The sequence below is a fragment of the Sturnira hondurensis genome, unplaced genomic scaffold (genome assembly GCF_014824575.4).
Source record: "Sturnira hondurensis isolate 20B ecotype Veracruz unplaced genomic scaffold, ASM1482457v3 Scaffold0016184, whole genome shotgun sequence".
NCBI lineage: Eukaryota > Metazoa > Chordata > Mammalia > Chiroptera > Phyllostomidae > Sturnira > Sturnira hondurensis.
Window position 1 is genome coordinate 3,965,119 of NW_028088815.1, and position 16,399 is coordinate 3,981,517.

At 36.8% G+C, this 16,399-nt stretch overlaps 1 protein-coding gene and 1 pseudogene across 1 annotated transcript in view; one reads left to right on the forward strand and one right to left on the reverse strand.

Annotated features, from left to right (window-relative positions):
* Positions 1-16,399, reverse strand: part of UBAC2 (UBA domain containing 2) — a 234,293-nt gene that overhangs the window by 74,472 nt on the left and 143,422 nt on the right. Inside the window, exon 6 of the mRNA XM_037065812.1 lies at positions 15,978-16,025. Within this exon, the coding sequence (XP_036921707.1) occupies positions 15,978-16,025 (48 nt within the window). The remainder of the gene's footprint in view (positions 1-15,977; positions 16,026-16,399) is intronic.
* On the forward strand, positions 12,120-14,564 carry LOC119000706 (WW domain-binding protein 11-like; annotated as a pseudogene).

Below are 16,399 nucleotides of genomic sequence, written 5' to 3' on the forward strand. Positions count from 1 at the left end.
TCAAGCTGTAAGGCCCAATGAGAAGGAAAGAAGCAGCAGCATTGGACTTGGCAGGCCAGGAATCTGGCTCAGGATAAAGAGATACAGTGAAAAGGAACAAACAGTATTTGTCTGGGAAGGCCAGATAGCCCTGGAATCAAGCAACCAGAACCAGAACTAGAAAGTGTTCCAGGCCATATGCAGTTGAAAGTGTAGGCCAAAGAGCCAGGCCACAGCTCTGGGCTAGAGCTAGGAGCTCCTCATACGCCAACAGTAGAAGCTATTACTTCATAAATCTCACTGAGAATGTAAAATGAAAGGAAATTTTTTATTGGCCACTAATAAACGTAGATATCAATTACATGCTTATTCCAATTTTTCAGATTTAGTCCTTTCAAAAAGGGAATCATGAAATAATGCTCATCAGGCAAATAAAGAATTTAATTTGCTGGGTAGAAAATATGTGAAACATTTTTTATTACAGACAGTAAACTTCACTATCCTCTTGTTTAGTATCAGCATGAAAACACAGCAAGCAAAGATGAGAAACCATGACCTGGCAATGACACCAGGTGTTTGTTGATCTCCTGTTCCAGCTGTCTGTGGCTGAACAAAAACCCACAGAGCAAACTGCACTGCCAGGGTCCTTGTGGACCATGGTTCTAGCGTTCAAGAAACCTATCATCTAATGGCATTAGGACAAACACAATGCATTAGCTGCTTTCCTGCAGGGGCAAAGTACTGCCTTGGAAAGACAGGACAGAAGAATAAATGTCCTCCTACACCTAGGCCCTTTTCTCTTTAATCCTCACCCAAGGACATGTTTATTGATGAGAGAGAGAAGAAAACATTGATGTGAGAGAGAAACATATGCCTCCTGTGTGCACCCTGACTAGCAGTCCGACCTGCAACCTAGGTATGTGCCCTGAATGGGAGTCATACCTATAATCTTTTTGTGTATGAGACAACATTCCAACCAACAGACCATCTAGCCAGGGCACACCTGGACCCTTTTATAGAGACTTCATTTGCACTCAAGTCCTGAGGGAACAAGACCCATTGAGGCCTCATTTGTTTATTCAACACATCTGCCATGTGTCAGGCTGTATTCTAAACACTGGGATGCAGCACAAAGAAAACAAAGAAAATCTTTGCTCTTACGGACCTTACATTTTCCTTGTCACTCTTCTTCACTGGAAATCTTAAAGGAAGAATATTCCAAAGTTAAGGAACTTTGGAAATTACCTATGTTATTACCCAAAGAACATGCATGAAAATTAGTGATGTCTGAAGTTATTTCTGCCATTTGCAATTAATCATGAAATGATTCCTATAATGGCAGACAGAATCATGACTTCAGCATTTATTGAAAGAGTCTTGCTTCTCTTGTTCTTTGTCAAGTTCAAAAGGGACTCAGATGAACTCCCTATCTCTTTTAATATCTGTTACCTCTTTTAATATCATTTTGAAGCATCCAGTTAAAACACTGGATATCCTTCTGATTCTTTGGAAGCTGAACTGAAAAGGGAGAGAATTGATTAGACTGGTCACAGACTATTTGTTTCTAACAAATTTTCTTAGAAGGTTGCTCTAGGCTTTCCTTTTTTGGAAAATCATTCATCAGGAGACTTAGGTTCACCGCATAAAGCAGAAAACTGCACATAACAGTGTCTTAAGTACAAAAGAAGTTTATTTCTCTCTCATGTGAAAAGAGCTCCAACCATCTTAACTGCATTCCAAGCAGCAGGGAGAAGAAAATAAGGAAGGACCTAAGTCCCACCAAGGCATAACTTCAGAACCTTACTGGCCAAGATGCCAGGATTTAGTGCAACGGCTATAACTAGATGCAAAAAAAAACTGGGAAATAAGATGAAGGATCTGTTCCTAAGAAAAAATACAATGGGAGATAACTAGAGTCTCTAGCACATAGATACAGCCTTAATCAGTGCTTAAAGTAAATACTTTTAAATATACCTTTTAACAAGGAGACCATTCCCCTTTAAAATTATATCCACTTTCATAAGCTGATTCAGCAAACTAAAATTTAAGGGGAAAACAGGCTTACATTGAAACTTGTTTCTTATATTAGACTAAAAGTAAAAATAATAGATTAAAGAGAAAAATAATGATAAAACTAATAAAATTAGACTAAAAATAATGAATGTGAAGATCTAAAACAACTTATGCATTTATAGATATAGATTTAGTGGTGAAAAACCCAGTGCTTTCTAAGACAAAAAACAAGACAAGGAAAGAGTAAACAAATGATTTCCTGATGACATGTAGACAACCCTAAGAGTTCATAAAAAAGCTATACAAAATAATAAAATTTAGCAAATTGCAGGATACAATAGTAATATACAGAAATCAACTGCATTGCTACATGCTAGCAACAAACAATTAGAACAAAAATTGTAAAAACCACTCCGCTTGAAATAGCATCAATAGACCCACAAACACTTTGGAATACATTTAATGAAAGATTGCAAAAAGGAATTAAGCTGCATCTCTCAAATTTAAAACAAATTTGTGGGCATATTTTAAAATCATCACAGTTGTAACCCTTCCCAACTGATCTATAATTTCAATGCAACAGTAAGCAAAATTTTTCTTTTTTAATCCTCACTCAAGGATATATTCATTGATTTTTTTAGAAAGAAAGGAAGTGGGGGAAGGGGGAGGGGGAAAGGAGGGGGAGAAAAGGAGGGGTGGAGGGGAGAGAGAGAGAGAGCATGAGTGAGCATGGATATGAGAGAAACATTGATAGGCTGCCTCCCATATGCACACTGCCAGGCATCAAACCTGCCATATTTTGGTGTACAGGATGATGCTCCAACCACTGAGTCACACCAGCCAGGGCAGCAAGCACAATCTTAACTGGTTTTTTTCCTTTCTTGAAGGAATTACAAGCTGATTTAAAGCACATGAAAAGTCAATGTTCCAGTTGAAAAAGAGGGGTACCTGATTTCAAGACTTACCATAAAGCAAAAGTACCAAAGACAGTATGATAGACTGACATGGAAATCACTGGATAAAAAAAGAGTCAAAAAATAGATCCACAATGGTCAATTGATTTTCAACAAAGGGGCCAAGGTAATACAAAGGAGAAAGGGGTCTTTTCAACAAATGGTGATAAAACACTTGGTTATCAGTATGGAAAAAAAAAAGAAATCTCAACCCTTACCTCAGAAGAAGTACACTCAAGCTGTATCTTAGACCTCAGTATAATAGCAAAAACATTAAATTCTAGAAGAAAATACAAGATAAAATCTCCATGACACTGGATTTGTAAACATTTCTTGAATAGGATATCCAACAAAGGGCTATATCCAGAATATAGAGTTCTTTTAACTCAATTAGAAAACAAATGAAACTCAATGAACAAGTGGGCAGAAGATTTGAACAGGCATCTCACAAAAGGAGATATACAAGTGGTCCGTAGGCACATGAAAACACACTCAATATCACTAGTCACTAAAGAAATGCAAATTAATATCACAAGATACCATTACACACCAACTAAAGTTAAAACAACTGACAATGCCAAGTGTTAACAAGGATGCACAGCAGTTGGAACTCTCATGCATTGATGGTGGAAATGAAAAATGGTACAACTACTTTGTAAAATAATATGGTAGTACCTTATAATGCTAAACATATATTTAACATAAGACCCACAAATTCTACTCCTAGGAGTTTACCCAAGAGAAGTTAAAGCACATATTCACATAAACATTTGTACATAGATGTCATAACAAACTTACTCATAATAATTCAAACCCAGAAGTAACCCAAAAGTTCATTAACTGGTGAATAGATAAACAAATTGTGGTACAACCATACTATAGATTAATATTTATAATAGCAAGGAATGAAGTATTGAAGTATTATTAAAATGTAGACTGATCTGAAAAACATCATGTTAAATTAAAGAAGTAAAAGACAAGACTTCATACTATATGATTCCAATTATACAAAATTCTAAAAAAGGCAAAATTATAATGACAAGAGATCGGGGTTACATGAAAATAGTTGGGTGAGAGGATAGAGAGCAAAAGGAATGAACAAAATGTTTGGGGTAAGGGGACAGTTTTCTATTTTGATTGTGGTGGTAGTTATATAACTGTATATAGCAAAATTCATCAAACTGTACACTTAAAATTGGTGAATCTTATTGTATGTAATAATACTTTCATAAACAGAAAAAAGAATTTTTTTCACAAAAAGTAAATGTGAAGATATAGAAAGATCTGCAACTTTTCAGATACATAAATCTTCAAACTTTATAAAAGAGGAAAGATTTTAGTAGACTAAAAACAATCTTTCTGATAGCTTAAAGACATTCCCAGCCAACATAAACTAACATGAAAAGACTTTAAAATTTTTACAAAAATTTATTTGAGAGAGAGAGAGACAGACAGAAAGACAGACAATGATTTGTTGCTCCACTTAGTTACGCATTCACTGGTTGATTCTCGAATGTGCCTTGACGGGAGATTGAATCTGCAACCTTGGCACATAGGGACTACCCACTAGCCTCTCAGCTACACAGCCAGAGCTATGACAAGACTTTTTGATAAGCTGTGCTGCTGTTTATAAATAATGAATATATTTAAAATAAACATGCACTGATTTCACCACAGTCCTTTTCTAGAAGTTATTGTCAAGGTAGAAGAGAAATAACACAATCAGTCCCAGAGAAGAAAAAAATATTGGACACTTTCACTTTTAAAATATCAGTTTAAAGAGATAATCAAAATTGTTTCAAGACTTTCCATCTCATGGTAGGAAAAGAATGTGAAGACCCTGTGGAAAAATGCTCTGTGCTGCAGTTGATATGATAATCTACCAGTAATCATCTAAAACTAAAAAGTATAGCTGTTTTCTTGACAACCTCTTCCTTATCTCCATTTCTTTTTCCTATGACTAGCAGTACTACTGAACCAGATAAATATATTTTATATTATCCTTTAAAGTTTCTCAAGCCATTCTGTACTTTATTTTCTTATACATGACAATGCCAGAAACACAGATAACATGTGTATTGAGGGTGAAGTTTGAGCTTCATCTTTAACCCATCAGATGGAGGACCAGTTAAGTATCTTGATGACCTTAGAAGAGAAAGTAGAGCTATGGGCTGGATTTTGCGTATCAGGTAAAAAGTAGAGGCTGCCAATGAGACAAAGGTTTCTTGGATACTGGTTGGCCCACAAAATTCATAGTGAAAGCTGCAGAAAGTTGTTGTTCATATGTGTCTTTTCAGCACCTCTGCATGCTTTCAAAACTTCTTATATAGGATCTCCCTCCAGAATTGTATCTCCATTGATGACAACCTGGCCTCATGTTACTGGTGTAGTCAAGGGAAGATCTAAGAATAGCTTTTTACATAAGTGTCTTGTGGTTGAAAAACACATGGATGAGAGCATTGACAAGTGCAGTGCACTGCCCTGACCATGACGAGAACACCTGGCCTTTGGTCCCACCTCTATCACCAATCAGTTGTAGAACCTAAACTTCAGTGTCCTCATCTTTTTTTTAAATGTATGTATATATTTTAGCCTCACCCGAGGATATTCTTATTGCTTTTAGAAGGAGGGGAAGGGAGGAAGAGAGTGAGGAGAGAAACGCTGATGTGAGAGATTGTCTCTTGCATGTGCTCTGACTGGGGACGGAATCAACAACCCAGGCATGCCTCCTGAATGGGAATCGAACCTGTGACCCTTCAGATTCACAGGATGAAATCCAACCAGTTGAGCCACACCAGCCAGGGCCTCAGCCTCCTCAACTTTAAAATAGGAAGTCTAGGTTCTCCACCACTGTAGAGATTGTGTGAAGAACCTAGTAAGGCAGTACACATTGAAAGCATCCTGACAATCACAAAATACCACAGTGTTTTATAGCACAAAAATTATTTTGAGAGTACTAAATTTTGAAGCTCAACAATTATTTACAGAATGTAGGTAAAATGCCAGACATTGTGCCACACACTAGGGATTATAAAGAAAAATGTATAATTCCTAAACTGGAAGATAGGACTGACTCAGAAAAAAATTCAGTCAGGACTTAAAGGAAGGTAATTTTTCTAGGAAAAGAAGGGATCTAATAGTGAAAAAAGGAATATAGTTGAAAGAAACTGTTTGTGGTTATGCAAAGCTGTCTCATAAGAGCACAGACACCAGAGCTAGAGAATCTGCATTTGAATCCTGTCTCATCTACTTTTAATTTTATATCCTTGGCAAATTACTTAGGTTCTCTGTGCCCCAGCTCCTTCATCTAGAAAATGGGGATAACAGTTCTTACATCATCAAGCTTTTATGAGGATTAATTAAGATAATATTTGTAAAGTGTTTAGAAAATATCTATATTAGTCCCCTTTCTCCAGGATATACTATTTGCTATGTTGCTAATTTAAATTATCCCAAATTTCAGTAGCTTATAACAAAGAATTATTTCTTGTTTATCTTACATGTTGACCACAGCCCTGTTCCATGTGCCCTCTTCACTCTGGGATCTGGGCTTCTATTTGGCACAGGCTTTTTTTCACGCAAAAGTTAAAGAACAATGGTGGAACCAAGCAATTGCTTTTAAAACTTCTGCTTGTAAAACATTCATTTCTATTCATATTTTAGTGGCTAATTAAAGTCATAACGTCTGATGTTAATGGCATGTACAATATAAGACCTGTAGCAAGGGACCCAGTAGAGAGGGCCATCAAATATTTTGAACAAAAAATATTTAAACAAATAATATAATCTAGCACAAGTTTCTGGTATGTAGTTAAGTGTCCTGTGTTTGTTAAAGAAAGTGACTGCACAATGGCACAGAATCCTGATATAGGATGAGATGTTCAGAAGCAGTAAAAAGTTCAGTGTCACTAAATTATATGGTACATGGGGATGAAAGAAATACATGAGGAGGCCAAATTTTGAAGAACTTTGAAAGGAGGCTAGGTTTTTGCCTATAGATACAAGATAGGTTACTGTAGTAAAAGTGTTTATAACTCTATTTTATAGGGCACTTTTGTGTCAGTTTTTTTATTTGTTTCTTTCTAAAAGACAGGAGGGAAGAGAGAAGAGAGTGAGAGAAACATCAACTGGGAGAACTGAACATGAACCCAGGTGTGTGCCCTGACTGGGAATAGAATCTGCTACATTTTGGTGTACAGGATGATGCTCCAACCAACTGAGCAACCTGGCCAGAGCTTCTGTGCCAGTTATAGCAAGACAGTGGCATAACTTCATTTATTCTACATTTCATATTTAAAAACCAAAGTCTAGCCCCTGCCAATATGGCTCAGTTGGTTGGAACATTGTCCCATAACCAAAAAATCCTGGGTTCAATTCTTGGTCAGGGTACATATCTAAATTGTGGGTTCCATCCCCAGTCAGGGCACAAACAATCCCTGGTCTAGGCACATACAAGAGATACCAATCAATGTTTTTCTCTTACATTGATGTTTCTCTCCCTTTCTCTCTCCTTTCCTCTTTCTCTCTCAAAAAGCAACAAAAAAATGTCCTCTGATGAGGATTATATCAGTCAATCAATCAAAATCCATGAATCACTCCCTTCCTGTGCAATCCCTGTCTAATAAGACGTTCCATGTCAGTCCTGGACTGAGTTGCAATCAGCTCAACAAGGCAGAGGACAGAAAGTTTCTCTTGGTAGGTCCAGGCTACCTGAGGTCAGAATGGGGGAAAAAGGCATAGAAAAGAAGGGAAGGAAAAGGGGGATAGACAGAAGGTATAAATAAATCAATATGAGGGAGGGGGTATAATGGACTGATAAACACTCGATTCAGTGTTGGCATTATAAATACTATTTTAATTATAAGAAGGTGAAACCAATCTCTAAATATGAATATATTCTAATGTTGTCTTGAACTTGATACTTGGTCCCTTCCTAAGCCCAATCAACTTCACAACTCTAAAAAGCCTTCACTTTCCTTCTGCAGCTTCTGTCCTAATTTTTAATGACTGCTAGAAAATAATCTCAATCTCTAAAACTCAACTGAAAATCTTGAGCATCAGATGTACTATGTGCACTGCTATACTGTACCCTTTTCTGATCAATCTGGAGAAGAAATTTAAGGGAAGAAAGAATAAGTAATAGAGGAAAAGAACATGAAGAGAAGAGAAAGACATGAAAAGCAGGGGAAGGCACAGAGAGCCTAATATTCCTTTCTCATTCACCCAGGACCAGGTCAGACAGAGCTCCAAAACTTACTCCAAAGTAGTTTAGGTTTCCAACGTAGCTTATACTAGTCTATAAACTTTTCCCTAATGTCATACCGTAACTTGTAAAGGAGCCAATTAACACAAGGTTCTGTTTGATGCTTTGTCTTTAACAGATTCCACAGGACAATGTTTTAATTTTTGTCTCTAAAACTATTGTGGAGGGAGGAGAGAGAGGCATATCACAGCCAACAAATGAGCGATACTGACTGCTTCAAGATTGTTCTTTTTTCTCTTCCCCTTTTCTATGAGTTACAAACCCTAGTAAGACTTCTATAATCTTGCACCATCATGAAGTTTTTTCTTTGCAAAGCTTTAAAGATCCCCATTTCCTACCGAAACAAACAAACAAACCCCAAAAAGCAAATTCCAACCACATTCAAAATCCTAAATAATGTGATGTTTCTGATCTTATTTGGTAGGACAGATTTTTTCCCCACAATAAGGTTGCTTGGATCACAAGAAATCTGTGTCCCACCAAATAAGGTAGTCTGAAACGCTGTTTAAAACACATAGCAAACACAGGAAATGGGCAGAATGTAAAGGGATATGTCGAAGGAGAGAAGCCTGAAAAATGAGAAATAAACACCTGTCTGTTAATTTGCTCCCAAATAGTGTGAAAGAGGACCAAATGATGAGAAATATGTGAACAGTAAAAATTAAAAAAATGGCAAAAGCAGGGTCTGTTTTAATCATGCTAGACTCAGCTTAGGCTTCAGCTTTTGAGAATTAGGGTACATCCCAGTGGTAATGACTCACTAATATGATTCATAAAACAGTAAAAAATGAAGAAGTGCAGAGATATGGATGTCCCAAAGTCTCACTGCAGAACCACAAAAAGAACTTCCATAAAGTTCAATAAGCAAGAAATATTTTCTGAAAGGAAAAAAAAGTACTAATGTGTAACAAGATTAGTGACATTGAAATACGTAAGGAGTATCTCAATTTTTTAAGTTCTCTCACCAAAGACATTTAAAGGAATAGTTAAACATCATGGTGTGAACATGATGGAAGTAGATGTATACACTAACATTTTTTAAATTTCTTGGTTAAACAGAAATATTTCACTTGGCTATTATAACCAAGCTTTCCAATGACAATTTTGTAATCTTTCATGAAAACAGTAGTGTTTATTTTTATTTTACTATTTTATTTTTTATTTTAGAGAGAGAGAGAGGAAGGGAGACAGAGAGAGAAACAGAAACACTGATTTGTTGTTCAACTTATTTGCATGCTCATTGGTTGATTCTTATATGTGCCTGGACCAGGAATCCAACCCTCAAGCTTGGTGTATGGAGACGATGCTCTAACCAAATGAACTACCTGTGGCCAGGGCAAAACAGAAGTATTTTAAATAGTACACGCTGGTTTTAAAAACCAGAGTTGCCAAGGGAGGAATGCAACATAAAAACACATTATCAGTGATATACGTGAATAATCTCAAAGTAATCTTCAAGCAAAACTGAATGCCCCTTACCCTTTCCAGGAAAGAAAGGCTACAGCTGGAATCTCTGATGGATCACAAAACAGAATGAAAAGTGACAGCTGTTCTAGTAGAACTAACTTACTATTGCTCTTAGTAAGCCAAACACTATTTTCCTCTTCAATCCAGGAAAAACAATTTAGTCTTCATTCCTTTCTACGAAATCACTGAAAACAGAGTTTGGGATCCAACCTAATAAAATACTTTACTGATGTGATTTATCAATCTCTTACTCTTCTAATTAGTGGGATATTTTTAAGTTATATAGCCAGAAACATTTATAATCATGCAAAAATGAGTGACACAAAGAGAGAGAAAAATAGTCTAACCAAAATAACTGGGTCAGCTTAATCGGCTAAAATAAGCTAAATTCAAAGCTGGCAGCTTTCCAGAAAACATGAGTAAAGTTTTTGGTTTCTATGACAGCAGTTAACCTATGACTTAAGTTTTACACAAATGGCCCCCCCCCCCATTTTTTAACAAAAAGCTTTCTCTTAAAAAATACATAATGCCAGATTAAAATAAAATTACTTCCCTAACACGTACAGTATGTTAAGAGAACTATTATTGGTTTTAATATTAAAAAGTGAAATTTCATCAACATGTTTTCTAACATTTCTCTAAAATGCACTGAATACCATCTGTGCATTTCTTTTTGGTAGTAAGAACTTTATTTTCTTTTTAGCATTTTATTTAGCTTAAAAACCCCAAAAAGGGAAGTCATTTGATATATGTGAAGGGAGAAGTCACATTGAGCAAGAGACATCTGGGACTAGCTGTGTCTTCTTTTTTTTAAGATTTTATTTATTTATCTTTAGAGGGGAAGGGAAGCAGAGAAGGAGAGAGCTATCAATGCATGGTTGCCTCTCGTGAGTCCCCTGCTGGGAACTGGCCTGCAGCCCAGGCATGTGCCCTGACTGGGAATCGAACCGCTATGTGTGATTCGCAGGCCTGTGCTCAATCCACTGAGCTACACCAGCCAGGGCATAGCTGTGGCTTTTTGAATCTCAGACTTAGTAGTGTATAAACCAAACACTCAAAATTAATTTTAATATCCTTTTATAATTATCTTTACCTAAATTATAGCATATTATAATTCATTACAATATTTCATTATAAAAATGTGGCTTTCTAGAAAAAAATAAAACATTAAGTTCAAAACAAGTGCCAATATTTATGGTATATCTTGAAGGAAAACTAGGTATGATTTTCACTGATATAAACCATTTTTAGTAAAGATAGTATCATCTAATTACGGTGGAACAATAATAAAAAAGGCTGATATGAAGATTTATCCCTGGCTAAATTAATTACTAAAAACGTGAAAATTCAAAAGTGTTTACTCAGAAGTGTTTACTAATAGTGAAATTATTTAAATATTAAATTTATGTGGGAATTAGACTTCAAATACTGTATAATTCTATTTACTCATTAAAAAAGATTTTATTTATTTATTTCTAGAGAGAGGGGAAGGGAAGGAGAAAGAGAGGGAGAGAGACATCAATGTGTGGTTGCCCCTCATGTACCCCGTACTGGGGACCCGGTCTGCAAACCAGCAACCCTTTGGCTCAAAGGCCTGGGCTCAATCTGTTGAGCCACATCAGCCAGAGCTCTATCTATTCTTTTGAAACAAGAGAATTTTATGTTAAAAATTTGTTAAACTTTTGATTCTTCTAAAAAATTTAAAATAAAACCTTTACTACCTGTTTAAGCATGTGTACTGAAAAAGACTGACCACAACATGTATATTTTAGATTTTAAAAAGATTACAAAGAGATGAAAAATGCAACTGCCAATTCTAGAGTACTGAATGTCACAAAATGATACTATCTTAGGTAATTGCAAGCTCTTAATTCAAAACCAGGAGTCTGAGAACAGAATAAAGGAAGAAAACGAGATGTCCTAAAACAATGAGTCACATAATGAGTTATTAAAGAAGCGTTTGCATAATGAGAAAAAAACCAACCAACAGTAAATTATCGTAATGAAATAGCTTACTACAAGGTACTTTGCAAATTCTTGAATGTTTTAGGAAAATATCCAAAAAAGGACTTGAGCCCTTCACTAAGAAAAACAAAGTGGATCATTAATGAAAAATTCTCAAGCTGCTGTAAGGATGAAAACAATGAACTATTTATTTTTTGCAGGCTGGTTAAGTAGCTGTCAATAGAGCTGGAAATTTAGAGATCTTGGCTCCCACAGGCAAAGTAAGTGAGGTAGGGATCGAGGAGGGGCACTAGGTTTTAAGAGGATAGTTGCTGGACAGCTGACAGAGCAGAGGTGAAGGCCTCTTCGAAGTAAAAGAGGCAGAGAATTGTCCCCTCCCAACTTCTCACAGACCCAGAGTCCAGTGGAAGTGTTTGGACATTCTTATGTTGACACTTTTGTTTTTTTAAATCAACAAATAAACCATACAGATTGTCAACATGGAATGAAAATGTACAACATCCACCATGAGTGGAAACCTGACAAAATCCCCACCGACCATGCCCCCAAAAAAGCCCAGAGGAGAGAATTTTTAAAAAGTACATAAAACAGTGCATGATGGTATAAGCTGCAGTTCTAAAGATGAAGGATCCCAAGCAGATTATCTGGGCCATGGAAAAACTGGATGAGATGGAGTTTAACCCACTGCAACAGCCACAGTTAATGAGAAGATACTGAAAGACAAATGTGGAAAGCCAAACCTTTGAACATGTTCTATGACTCTATGAAAAAGAGAATCCAGATATTTACAAAAAACTGAGAAAACGAGAAGTAGCATATGAATAGAAGAGGGCTCAACTTAGCCAATATTTTGATGCTGTCAAGAATGCTTGGCATGTGGAAGCGGATAGTACTCCTTTGCCAGATACGCCACTTGCTCCTTCCAATATCTTGATCCAGGACATTCCAGTTCCTTCTTGGATGAGGTGTTTCACGGCTGCCCCCTGACAGAAAACCTCCAGGTCTGCTCCAGATCCGCCTCCAGTCCACTTTCTCCTCAAGTCTTGCAAATGTACGGCCATAAAATGGGTTTTACCTTAGATCTGCCCTCTCATCGGTAAGATGAAGACATGTTATATAGTTCTGAACTGGCTCAATGGGGTCATGATAATGATGTTTCCAGCACCAGGGAAGATGACAGCTATCTGAGCCATGGATCAAGATAAGCATGATGACAGTGACACTGACAGATTAGATGTAGAAAGTAAAGAAGATGAATGTGTGCACCATGATGATACTAAAAGAAACAACAATGAAAAAAAAATCCAGGTCTGAGAGTACAATTTGCAGATATGCCTGGGAAACAAGGAAGAAAAAGAACATTAAGGAGCTGACTCCTCTTCAAGCCATGATGCTCTGAATGACAGGTCAGGAAAACCCTGAGGAGGGTGAGGAAGTAGAGAAATTTTCAGAGGACGACAACGAAAATGATTCTGATGATTCTAAAGCAGAAAAGCAATCACAAAAACAGCATAAAGAGGAATGAATCTCTTTCTGATGGTACATCTGCTTCTTCACAGCAACAAGCTCCCCCACCATCTGTTTCCCCTTCTCAGATACAAACTTCCCATACCAGGACCACCTCCTCTTGGTCCACCTCCTGCTCCACCTTTATAGCTACCTGGGCCACCTCCAGGAGCTCTTCTGTCCCTGAGGTCACCTGGAATACCAGGACTCTGAGGGCCTTTACTCCAACTTTTACCTCCAGGATCACCACTAGACCAACCCCCTGGCCCGCCCCAGGTCCATCTCCAGATTTGCCTTCAGGCTCTCCTCCTCAGGGGCCTCCACCAAGGCTACCTCCCCCTGCACCTCCAGGTATCCCTCCACCTCATCCTGGCATGACATGTCCACCTTTGGTGCCTCCACTCAGACCTGCCCAACCTGGGAACTTCGGCTTCCTTGCTAAACCCAGGAGTTTTAGGTGCTCCACCCAACTTGATTCAGTGACCCAAGGCAGATGATACAAGTGCAGCCACCACTGAGAAGAATGCCACTGCAACCATCAGTGACAAGTCACAAATCACTAATCCCAAGGCAGGGATTACTTGATTTGTGTCCACCGCAGTGAGGGTCCAGGAAAAAAAAAGGGCTACTGCTGCTCCCCAAAGAAAGTCAGGGGATGATTCTGCTGTGGCTCTTGCCAGAGCAGACTCCAAATGTGGTCCATCAATTTCCATCTCGGTACAAACTAAGGATGATGTGTATGAAGACTTTATGAAGGAGATGAAAGGGGTCCTGTGACAACTTTGATGTCTGAACATGCTTCTGTTCACATCATTGGTTCATGCACAAAGAAGCTCTTAGGAAACTTAGGCAGAAAGAGCTACTTTCAATGTCAGGGTATTTTCTAATTTCAGGTGAAGGAATATCTTAAAGTTTTGCCTTGTTCAGAATTTTCTGCATGTAAGAGAGAGTATTTCACTCAGAACTTGTTGGTTACTGAAGCTGTTCTGCTGACATCCATTCCATTTCATGCCACCATTTTCATACTGTTCTTTTCCTCTCCAATTCTTTGGAAACTTGTGATCAGGGGAATCTTTGTTACTTTTTTGTTCTGGTTCTCTTGTGTGCTGTGGGCACTGGAATACACATTTTGGGGTAGGGGGAATAGTTTATTTTACCCCATCTTGCTTTCTGTTTATTTTAATATTTTCTTGTAAATATTTTGTAATATTGTAGTAAAATGGATCACAACATGATTTTCTATTAGAAAGGAAGATGTGTGGGAAGAAAATGTACAAGTCTTTGATTAAAATGATTTCTCACTAATCTAAACTTAAGAGTGTTTTATGAAATAAATAAATAAATGTTCTACTGCAAGAAAAAAATAAGTTGGTAGGTCATGTGGGGATGACATTAGACTAGAGAGAGCCTGGCAATTGTGTCCCATAGATTGTCTGACCCCAGTCTGTCTCTAAGTCACCACAGGTCTTAAGAATACCAGGTGGCTCACATAGTTTAAAGACCTCACAGTAGAGTTTAGTATCATAGTCCTGAAGTAAATTAGGTATCTGGGTACCTGAGAAAGTACTCAGGAAGGAGGAAACCAAGTGACTTCAGTCACCAGAATTTTGGCTGGAAGCTGTGGGTAATGAAAGATTAAGTTGTATGTGAAAAACCACACAAAAGAAATAATATAGAGAGCATAAACGAAGAAGAAAAGTGAGCAGCCTTAAAGTAATAACACTGTAGCTCAAAATGTCATTTACCAGGAAACAAGTTGCAGTGATAGCTTACTTAAAATTAAACTGTCTACAGTAGAATACATAGTTATTTCCAAAGGTCTTTTTGATCTTTACATATTACTATAAATGTATTCTTTAATTTTCGTAGTCTTTTCTAAGAATTAAAACTACCATATTTTCGGACTATAAAATGCACCAGGCCATAAGACGCATCTAGGTTTTAGAGGAGGAAAATAGGGGAAAAATTTTTGAAGCAAAAAATGTGGTAAAATATTTAATAACCTGTGACCCTGCTCTACTGCCCCTGCCGCCACCCCCCACAGTGAGCCAGGTAAGCTACATTTAGACTATAAGATGCACCCCTGTTCCCCGCAAATTTAGGAGGAAGTGAGTCTTATAGTCCAAAAAATACAGTATATTCCATATATATGTTATAAACTTATGTTTATATAAATTTGACTTAAGTCATAGATGAAAAATAAAGTTCAATTTCATGTTCTAGATGTCTTTTTAAACACCTCATAAGTAGAATTTAAGACAAATAGTTATTACAATAAAAAATGATACAGAACAGCATGGGGATGGGTGAGATAAAGGTATTTCTAGTACAAAGGATGAGTACACCACCCAAATCCTCAGCTCATTCACATCTCCCTTCTCTGGCCACACCTGCTGATGAGTCTTTTGTTAGTTCTAATCCACCTGACTTTCCATTTGGCCTTATTTTTTTCCCCTTGCATGACAATGTCTCCTTACAAAACAAGCAAAATTTCTCTCATTATTGTTAGTAAACCCAACTTCTTCATTTTCTTTTTTCTGTCACTTTTTCCCTATTATGAGTTAAACTACTAATGCAATTTAAAAATAATACCAACCAGAAATTCAGCTAAAATGTCCATCAAAATTTCCTTAAAAACTAAGACAATGGGCCTCTCAATTATTCATGTAACTAGCTCTTTCTCTTATCATTAAGGAATTAGCATTGAGACAGGACCTAACATAGTTTTAAAAAATGTTGGAGACAACTGAATATGACCCATAATCTAAATATGACATTTTTTCTAAAGTTTCTTCAGAAAAGAAATAGGGAGAAGAGGGAATCACACTTACAAGTCCACTTATGGCTACAATCCAGATGTAGGAACCAGAGGTGAAAAGCTATAAAAGAAAAGAAAGGCAACTAAAAATGAAATTCAACTGCTAGTCACAGCTTACTAATTTTTATATTAGCTATAATCATAACCATTTATGGTATGAATTACTAATATATCATAATATAAACAAATGGAAATTAATAAATATTAATTTTGTTATTTAAAAGACAATAATACATTAATGTCACCTTTTTTAAACCAAGAGTTCCATCTTTCATAGCCTAAAATGGATTGGTCGAACCTGGCCCACTACCATGCAAAGAAAAATAAGTAAAATTCACATATACTTTTATTTACAGATATACATTAAACAAAGTAAGATACCACATATAAAGGAATTATTAGAATTAACAACAAAAATATGTAGTCACCATCCAA